At 37.0% G+C, this 10,776-nt stretch overlaps 1 protein-coding gene across 3 annotated transcripts in view; it reads left to right on the top strand.

Annotated features, from left to right (window-relative positions):
- NEBL (nebulette) overlaps window positions 1–10,776 on the top strand; it is a 278,197-nt gene that overhangs the window by 191,475 nt on the left and 75,946 nt on the right. The window contains exon 5 of one of the 3 annotated variants that reach the window (XM_052803995.1): window positions 5,767–5,877. The exons of the other annotated variants lie outside the window; for them this stretch is intronic. Within the exon in view, the coding sequence (XP_052659955.1) occupies window positions 5,767–5,877 (111 nt within the window). The remainder of the gene's footprint in view (window positions 1–5,766; window positions 5,878–10,776) is intronic. 3 annotated transcript variants of the gene reach the window in all.

Below are 10,776 nucleotides of genomic sequence, written 5' to 3'. Positions count from 1 at the left end.
ATTACAGCTGATAGATGGTCATGGTTTTCTGTCCACCAAGCATTTCCACATTTTTCTTGTTTTGCCTTTCTCCTCTCTTAAAGATAATAACTACGTATAGTTTAATACAGCCAGTCTGTGGAGTGAACACACTCTGAAATCCATATTATTGATTGTAGCTCAATATGCATTCTTCTAATGCAGTGATTTTTTTTCAAACAAAGGAAGATATTCATAACAAAAGAAAGCACTGAAATCTCAGGACAGCTTGTGGAGAAATGTTTTGATTTAAAACAATGTGTTAATCAAGGCTATGTTAAGCAAATACAATAACATGAAGTATATTTTAGTTTTCATAGTTTGAAATGGAACATATATACACTCAAGTTAAAGCAGCACAGTAGCTGAAATGACATTAATGTGACTTTTCATTGTAAAGTGAGTGATTAGAGGAATTACAGTAGAAATAAATTGCAAATTAAACTTGTATAACATTTTTAAACCGTTAGCTTGATTTATAAAACATTAGTTAACTAGTTTGCCACAGATTTACTCCTGGATTCATTCCAAATGAGTACATTCTACATTAGTTTACGCAAATGAGGTTAATTAACATCAGTGATATGGCAGAAAAGATAAATAACTGAGACTAAAAATGAAACCATTTGATTCATCAAAAAAACCCCTTTAAGGAAAAGACTGACATTTTAATTTGATATTTTTTGAAGGTTTTCTTCAATCATCCAATAGTCATAGAGAAGCAAATATGCATATAGGATGAGTTATATTTAAGTAGAAACTTTTCCTGTAAAATTCATACCATCCCCTTAGGAATAGATGCATTATAAATCATAATCTACCATAAAACTTAAAGATATGCTGACACATTTTTCCAACTTGTGGTTACTGTTGCAACGGACCTGAATTTAATGCTACTTTGAGAGAGATCCTAGGGGATTTTCTAGTGGAAAATCTTCTCTGCAGTATTCAAATCTAATCCATATTGTGCCTATCACTGCGGTACCTAAGTAGCTAATACGAGGATTTCAGATTTCAGCTGGGTCAGGATATGGCAGAGGGGATTTCTGCTGCATCTATCTAGCCAGGATTGTGAATTTACAGGTCATCACTTCAGCAAGAAGAGACCATGGATATGCCATAGGAAGGAGAGAGAACAGCACCGGCTGGCCATTGTGCCAACCCTCCTGCAAAAAGGCTGTTGCAAGCACAGAACTGCAGTCTGTTTCTCAATTACAGTAAGCTGATTTTAAATAGGTGCTGATTTCCCGAGACTGGAAAATAGGAGTATGTGTCCTCCTCCTCATCCGCATTAGAACAAATTTACACCTTTGACTCCCTTTTCGTGCTTCCTGGATGCAAGGCCGGGCTTGAATGCTTTTGTAGCCAGATCAAGCAGGTGCTTTCTCGCTCTGTGATGGCATGTTCTTGGCAGGATCTGTGGCCTCATATGCCAAGCAGGTGTGTCAGGACGAGGGGATCACGGTGTGGAAGAAAGAGAGCCACTGACTCTCCCCGCTACTGCCTGCTGGCACAGGAGTGCCGAGGCTGGTGTGCCTCTGCTGGGTGATCTCCTTACACCACTGTGTCCTCGGCAAATGGCCTCTCCCGTGATTTGATGTTTGATCCTGAAATGGTGCTGCTGCCCTGCTGCTGCCCAGCAGCTTCGTTTTCAGCCTACCTACATCTAGCCCAATTTATTAATTTTATACACTGTTTCGGATCACACTCATGATTTAGGAGCTTGGAGGCAACTAGGGGAAATTTCTTTTTTGTCACAAGAAATTATCCCCCACCTACAGCTGCCCTCCACTGTCCTCTCCAGAGCAAACAGACTGCCAGAGCACTATCCATCACTTCTGCACGCTTTAACTGATACGGTAATTGTCATTGACCTCAGCAGAGCCAGGATGTCATTCTGTAGGGTTCCAGACATACAATGTCAGCATTGACAGGAGCTTACCATAACGGAGAGTACAACACACTGACAATTGTGGTTCACCTCCTGTGGAGCTTTCTGCCTATGTCGGCTGTATTGATTCATGCTCAACTCCCTCTTCAAGATACACAGAAAAGACTAAAACAAGACCACCTCTGCTGGATTTTGCATAAAGCCCACGTTTGGTCTTTTGCGTTCTATGTAGAACTGGCACGAATATGGAAATAAATACCCATGGAAATAAATACCCATAGAGAAGGAAATCCATCCAAAATTTTGACAAAAAATTCATGACGCTGTTTATGGGAAAAAAATGTTTCAGGAGAATGATAAAAAAAAGTTTCATAGCCCCACATACTTGGGTGACTTTTATCAATTTCATTTTTTCCTCTACACAGAAAATTTAACTGTTGCCTTCCAAATAGCTTTCTTGAGAGCGAGCAACCAGATTTTCCTCCCTCTCTTTTGTCATAGCTGTCCCCAGGGTAAGCTAGAGAGAGCAGAAGTCCCTGTCCTCGCCGCGTAACTTCACCCTCCTTCAGCCTACAAAGCTCTCACCAATTTCCATGTTCTCTGCAATGAGAAAATAAAGTTGATGAGAGCAGTCTAGGCAGGGAGCCCTCATTTTGATTTTCTTGAGAGGAAATGGACATTTTCTGGAAAAGTTGCAATTTTCCTGTGGAAAATATTTCTGAAGGAAAATTTCTGATCTTTGCTAGCTTTGTCCAAGTCTTTTTTCTTGTCTGAAGACCAGTATACTAAATTCTTCCTTACGCAGAACAATTTTTTTAATAAGGTGTCACAAACAACGATAAAGGTATTTAAAATTGCTTGAGGGGAGAACAATGTTGGAAAAAAGTATGCTTTTCATCACTTTTTTCATCACTTTATTTCTGCCATAAGAAGAAATTGCACTGTTTTTCTTCTTATCTGAAAGGAATAATCTAAAGCAAAGTGAAGGCAGTTTAATTTTCTCCTTTGCACAGGGCAATATCTCACATAGTAACTATATGTCAATGCTCAACAGTATTTTCTGTTTGTTTTTAAAGATGATGAGCCAAGTGAATCTTAAGCAATATTTTTAACTTCCAGAGAAAGTTTCAGAGTTTTTCTTACTTGTGGGCAAAATCCTCTTTTTAATCCTCTTTCATGTTTGTTTTTTTTTTTTTTTTTAACTATGAGAAAGCTATTTATTGTGGTTTACTGCAACATTTACAATCATATTACACATTATCACACTGTTTTCTGTAATTCTTCATGTTTTTTTATGGCATTAAATCTCATGTTTGAGATTTCCTCTTTTTTATGGTAACAGGTATTAGTCTCCTGGACTTCTCTAGTTTTGTTTTACACATATACATTGGATAATCTAATTCTCTATTTAGAGATTAAAGTAGCATTTTCTGTGTTCTTGAACATTTCCTCCTACAAAATCCTACATTGTGGATTTTAAGTTCAGAGCTCAGCTTACTGAATATAAAGGGAAATATATATTAAAAAATTAATAGTGTTTAAAGTATTCCAAAACAGAGGGTCAGTCAGAGTTAAGTTGAAAGAGCACAAAGCCTTTCTTAATGCAGCTTCCTGTTCATACACTGGTGTACAAGAGAGATAAGAAAATAAAAAATGAGTACTTACAAATTAGTTCAATCTGAAGTCATACCTACTTAAATAATTGCCTTGTATTTCTCGAGTTAATAAATGGTGCCACTACAGAGTAGAGGTTACATCAGTGACCTATAATACTTGATCTCTCTGTAGAGTAGTTTCATATGTAGATCTGATAAAATTCGGTTTAGCTAAAACTTGAAAATTAACATGAAATGAGAAATAAATGTATACATGCTAACGTATAAAATAATGGTTCTAAGAATATTGATGAAATAATCCTCATAAACATTTTTTCATGCTCCCTTGGAACTGATTTACATGTCTGGGAATAGTTCTGCACTAAACTGTCCAAAACTAAACTAGACAGCTATTGAACTCCTCCTAGCCTGTGATCGCTTCAAGGTTACTTAAGTCAGTTAATAAGGATAGTGTGAAAAGATAGGAAGAACACAGCCATCAAACAGCAAGTCAAATATTCCTATATTAAGCTAAAGAAACAGTCATCTTTTCCCAAGATAGTGGATACTGAATTGTAATTTCTGTTAGTTTTCTCATGTTGGGAGTTGATGTGCTTTTGTTTTTTGATGTCTTGGTTACGTTGCCCATTCGCCAACAGAAAAACATAGATATTGAACCAGCAAAGTGGCAATGTAATAAAATATCTGTAAATTAGTAGATTTTGGAAGTAACTGTACGGGTCTGCTTTTCAGAATGGTATTAAGTAGGAAACATCTTAAAAGTGACAATGTGAAGCAGGAGAAGTAGCGAAAGTTTTTTTGTGACATATGTTTATATAGTAATTACACTTTTGCAGGGGATCATTTGTTAGTGATGCTTCAGTCTTGTTGACGATTATTTGCTTTGCCAGTTGCAAGTTGTAATCAGTATAGCGAAGTTATAGACCTTTTTTTGTTTCAATTTAAGTTGTGTTTGTTTCCTCAGAGGCCTGGTCGTGTTGGATTTACACTGTATAAGGAGATGGCACATTTTAAGTTTCCTAATTTGATACTTTCATTCATATAGTAGCAGTGCAAAAAAACCTCCCTTTTTGTCTTAATCTCTCAGCCTATATATCATTTTGTAATCTGGGATAGTCAGGGAAGATACTAATATATTGCCTCGGGCACCCTGATCTGTGACTCAGATGCAATCTTGCTGCCTTAAACACAAACAGATATAACATTTTCTCACAGTTCTAGTATCCTGTCCTAAAAGAGTCCAAATCACCATAGTTGAGAGTTCCCATCTCAAGACTTTCACAGTATTCTTTTATTGCTATTGAGGGTTTTAGTTTCAAATCCTTCTCCTCCTGACCAGCTTTCAATCTTATTTAGTATTTGCTGTTTTCTTGGGGATTATTTTAATGCTTGCTCCTGAGAGCTATTAGAAAATGAATTTTCTTGATGCTTGCTGCTTCTTCAGGCATCAAAACCTGGTGAATTTTCTTAATGTAAGCCTAAAAGCTTCTGACAAGGATAAGTGCAAGATCAGCTTTTCAGGCAGTTTTAGTATGTGAGTGTGTGTATATGTAACACAGTACAGTAAAAGCTGGATGAATGCCCAACATTGTGCTCAGTTGCTATTATAAAAATAAATTTGTTTATGAACTCACAATCCAATTCCATTTTCCTTTACCATGATGACAATTGAATGTAAATATTATTTTTCTTTTATTATTTTTCTTTCTGAACCTAGGGGCTAGTCAAAATGTGTATTGTGCTAGTAATTTCCTAACAGTGGAAGAAATAGCTGTTTGGGCTATGAGTATTTCATGTAAACCTGTTTGTTTATGAGGAATGCACAAAACCTTTTTTTTTCTGAAAACAGAAAAAAAAGAGTAGCCTGGAATAGTTACTTAGCTGATGCATTCAGGTTTATTTTGAGCAAAAAAAGCTTTTGTTTATGCTTTTCCCTGGGCTGTCTTCTCACCTTGTTAAAATTAATTTTCTGTTTCTGTATATTTCTTTTTCTTCCCTCTGTCTACACATATCTCTGTTGCAATAATAGACACAGAGAAATCTCTCTGCTGACTGTACCTCATATGTCTCTCTTTTGGGTGGAAGCTGCTCTTGTTTCAGGGTTCTGGTTCCATTAAGGAGCTTAATTATATATTACATTTCTTCCTGTATACAGGCACACTACGACACTAGGTTTAACCCAGCTCGTATTATTATACCAGCTCTGCTGAGGTCACAAAAATGTAATGTTGCTCTTTTCAGGTTCTCTATAAACAAAAACATGATGCTGAGAAAGGAACTTCAGGTTATGCACATATGAAGGAGCCTCCAGATATTATGCATGCCATGGAAGTCAATAAATACCAGAGTGATGTAAGTACTCCCCCAACTGAAATTTGCTTGTTTTAGGTAGATACATCTATTATAGCTAACTGAAATGAGTTGGGCATGGAATATTTTCATATTTCATTAGTTGGTATTTTTTTACATTATTTGCTCTGAAGTAATTTGGGACATGATGTGTGTATAAAATACGAGTAATGGTATGTGACTTTTATTCTAAACTGCAGTGGAAAGCGGTTGTTACTCTTTATTAGTAATAATTGTTATTAAGTGCTAGCACTTTGAAATAAAATTACAAATGCAGCTTCTCTGAATTCATGTTACCTACTTGTGCTTTAAAAGTGTGTAAAGCTATTTGTTTACATGAATAGCAGCATGGTTTCAGTGTCTTACACTGTCAACATGTGGATAGTTCTTCAAGGATTCTCTATGGAGGAGAGAAGGGGGCTGTTTCTGCCCTGCTCTTGCACACTTTTATGCACATGAATAACTTTGTTCCTATCTCATGAATACATATCAAATGAGTTTCAAAGAACAATTTATGACTTATTTTACAGAATCTGAGCCATAGAGTTCAGTTTGATGCCTGGCATGAGTTTATACCATTGACCAAAGTGTTTGTTCTTGTAGTTTTACTTAGATAATTTACAAATAATTTAGAGTATTTAGCAATATTTTGAAACTTGGTTGCTTTTTTGTTTTGTTTTTGGTTTTTTTTTTTTACAGCTGCTTGTTAACTTCTTTAAGTTCTTTAGATTTTCACAATATAAAAGCCTAATAATAGTATTTACATTTTGTATTAGTGTCAAGTCAGGTTTGATTTCATGGTTAAGCTAGCTTACAGTAGCTCAATGCACCATTGCTGGGGGCAGAAATGCTACTAAGATTAGTGTCTTGAATGATACAAACACAACTTTGAAGAAAAATGTATGTTAGTTTTAGGTTTTGCAAAAGCTTACTTATGAGAAAAGTAAATTTTAGGAGAAGATTGGCTAAAATGGTGAGGTCATTTTAAAGGCTACTCAAAGAACAGCTGACATGTAAATACATTTAAAGTTACAATCCGTTTCCATTCTTCTTAGGTAACCAAATCTAGTCAGGTAGGTATGTGATTTTTTAACTCTTGTCTCTAAGATAAAAGGGATATTTGTTTGCTGCTAACAATGTAGAAAATGAAGCTTGGGTATTCATTTTAAATTGTCTTAAATTTACCCTATCTTCCCTGCTGACAGTGTAACAAACACTCTTAGGTTTTGTAGGCTGAAAACTAAATGTCAATGTTAGATGTACGTCCATGTGTGCAGAATCTTGACAGCTGGCCGCTGATTAAAAGGCTGCTGGAAAACTTCAGGGAAGCATTATGTTTGAAGAATAACTTTTTCTTCTGCTGGGAAATACCTGCCTTGGAACTCCCAGCAGTAATTTGCAACCCGCCTTGATTACAGAATTCCCTCTTCCTGTCAAACTCCAGCCATCTCTGCTGTTAGAAGCATCAGGATATCAGATTGATGGAGGGTAGGAGCTGGGAACGTGAACTTCTCTCCCCATAACCAAGAGGTTTTTTTACCTAGCAGTAGGAATGATGGTGGACTACTAGGGAAGGAAGTAATGTTGGGAAGAGAGATGGGAATCTCTCTCAGAGAAGGTGGTGGGACCAGGAGGAATAGGAGATGAGTTTTTGAATCAAATTCATCATGGTCTGAGGATGCATATGCTAGCGCAAAACCCATTCCCCTTCTGCAGCTGTACATCACCTGCTAACAGAATTAAGGAGAGCAGGGTACAGATGTGAGAGTAAATGAAATTCAGTTGTTTCATCTTCTTTCACCCTTAAAGCAAGCAAAAAAAAGGAAATGAAGGCAAACATAGGAGGGAAGGATGTTTTGAAAAATGAGAACTTTTAACAGCATGTTAAAAATAATGAAAAATATGAAGGAAATTATTTTCAGCCTGAGCAAACTTCAAAAAAATCAAACAAACCCTCTATATCCAACATAAAACTCTAACCACTTAGTCTCATCTGTTTAAGAACAGATTCTTCCTGGTTGCTCATGGGGAGCTGCAGTGCAATGGGTATATATCTTTATCACACATAAAGGAGCAAGTTATGTAAGTCCAGTTGTTGTTCAGTGGAGTTCCACAGCTCCTCTGAGTAATTGTTTGGGCACCATGGTGAATAGCTGTGGATTTCTTGTTTTGTAAGTACAGGTTTAATTAAGAGCCGCATGAGTTTTCATCTCTGAGTCAGAGCATGGAATAGCGAGCATCCCAAATGTGGAGCATTTGTCTTTCTGAACTATTTCAGGCTATTTGTAGAATCACAGCTTTGAAAGTGCAGGGAAAAAGGGGGGAAACTACTGGGGGAATAGAAGGACAAAGCTCTTTTATCCACCACTCATTACAGTATACCTATGGGAGCAGAATGCATGTTTACCTACAATGCTCTGCCAACTCAATTCAACCTTTACATGCAGGGTTTGCATCTAATAGGATTAGGATGTGTTTAAGACTATTTACTCAGCTTTAAAATAAGGCTGACATTTATACTCAACTCTGTGAAATGTGCAATTTCCTTTAAAAATTAAGACTGTATTCAACTTACAATACATTTGTGCTGACATTTTGAAACTGTCATGTGCTGTAGGCCTTCACACCACTTTGAATATCATTAACATGCTCTGTAAGTGTGGGCTGAAGCTGCGTAATAGGGAAATACTGTAAAATCTCCTGAACAATGTGATCATGTATAAGAAAAACATTTTCCTCTTCTTCATACTTAGACTGAAGAAAATTGCTCTTGAAAGAACAAAAGTGACTTTTTTAATGATAGGGAATTTACTTGAAAAATAATTTGAATACTACCTAATGCTTGAAGGAAAGCACGTTTATCCAAGCCAGAGTACTTTTCTCTATAAATTGTGTTTGTGTTTTGTGAAGTGAATGTTAATGATGTGACTTTGGCACACAAAGGCATTTGGAGAAAAGTGAAGTAGGGACCATCAGCCTACTTTATGTCTGTGCTTGGCTGATGTCATTTAGCTCATCTGGAAGTTTCCAAACTTGGGACCAAAAGTAGGTGGTGGCCCTTAGAAAACCATCAGGTCACAAAATAGTGGTTTGGCTTGTGTGTAGCTGAGGATCACATGGATGGAAGAAAGTAATTGAATAGTGAAATGACGTGACAATTAAGTTTCTAAAGCAAAGCAAACACTTGCTGCGTTGTGCCTGGGTAGAAGCTGCACATAGCATTTGATGAAGGTACTCAAAGCTGTGGATCACAGTTTTGTCTGTTCCATGACCTGGTTCATCACTGGGCATTATGAATAGCAAAAAAATGTGAAGTATTTGTACAGCAATTTATATGTTCTACTTGGTTAAAATTACTGATTCTCCTCACAGCATTACATTGTATGAAATAAGGGAGTGGTGTTTTGATTTTACAAATAAGAAAACTTGCAATGGACTCATCTGTGCACATTTAAAAGGCAGTTTGCAGATCTGAGGTTGGAGCCCTGGCATCTTTTCTCTTACGCATATGTACGAAACAGTGCTGCTTTTAAAATGTTAGTTGACAGTTGGGCAAACTTTTGATGTATATGTGTGCTCTTTGCAGTCCATGTGACATCAGTAGTGGTAATTTATAATGTTTCACTGACCATCTAAATTTGAATATGTAAGAAGTCTGTATTGTCTTAGGAGTAAGCTTTTTGTTCATGTTCAGGATATTGTGCAGTCACAATCCACACAGAAAAAATGTACATTCTTTCTGATAAGACCAAATCAGCGGATCTTAAACTTGATGTGCTTAAACACCATCAATAACATACCAAAATGTCGATGTTTCTTTTGATGCAGATCATGTTAATTCAAGCTTCTCCTGGCTCTCTGTTCAGCATCTGCATTAGAAAAATCACCTTTCACTGACTAACTTTCTGCTGACAGTGGTTGTCAACAGCAAGTCCCCCTGGACCACTTCCAACTGGTGCTGAAAATGATGTGTTTACTCCTGATGTAATTGGGACCAATCAATTTTCAAGCCCATTACTGGAAAGGATGACTGCATCAATCTGTAATGGGCCAGAAATGTGTCTGTCTCTTCTACATGAGCTGGGAAACAGTTTTCAACACCATTTGAGTGGGGATCAGAAAAGCTGTTGCCAGTGATGATTGTCACCAGCTAGTCATTTTCTTAGTGCTGATGGACCCCAAAGTGCAGATGAGAGAAAAAGGGGCAGAGACACAGCTGACAGGCCATTAGTTAGTGGACTTGCAGCTCTTAGAAAATACTAAGCAGGGACGAACAGTTAGAGACAAACTCTCTTCCAGATAGGTGTGCCCAGCTCCTTGCTGACTTCCGTGTGTGCATCTCAGGAGGGTGAAATGTGTTCACAGCTGTTTGTGCTTATTTTAATAATTTATTACCTATAGCTTGGAATAGTTTTGGAATTGGAATAGAGGACAAGACAAAAGATTGCAGGAAGAGTCTAAGTCCTTTAAACCTCTGTGGGCTTGGGTCACCATGTAGCAGAAGTTTCTGTTTGTTGATTGACAACCTGAGATGTTTTGCAGCATTGTTAGAAATCTGTTTACTTTGCAGCATTGCACTGCATTCCAATGCACTGGCACCGTCATGAAAGGTGAAGCGTCTTCAGGACCCTCAGCTGGAGTAAATAGACGGGCATGTTTATCCGCAGTGGACCTTATGCCTTTTTATAAGAGCTGGAGGTTTGGCCCTATTAAAATTAGTCTACTAATTATCAGCAAGCCCTGAATATTTTCCAAGCTTTGCAAAAACTACTGGCAATTCAGAGTATGTAATCACATTTGGGATTAAAGATGAGAAATGGCTTTTGTTCAGATTATAATTGTTTTTTAAAAATACTCAACATTGTAACCACTTTTTATTGTAATTTCAAATTGGCGTAGAAA

This window comes from Harpia harpyja, chromosome 1, assembly GCF_026419915.1.
Source record: "Harpia harpyja isolate bHarHar1 chromosome 1, bHarHar1 primary haplotype, whole genome shotgun sequence".
In the NCBI taxonomy this organism is placed as follows: Eukaryota; Metazoa; Chordata; class Aves; order Accipitriformes; family Accipitridae; genus Harpia; species Harpia harpyja.
The sequence above is the reverse complement of the archived record's forward strand: the minus strand, read 5'-3'. Positions and strand labels throughout refer to the sequence as shown.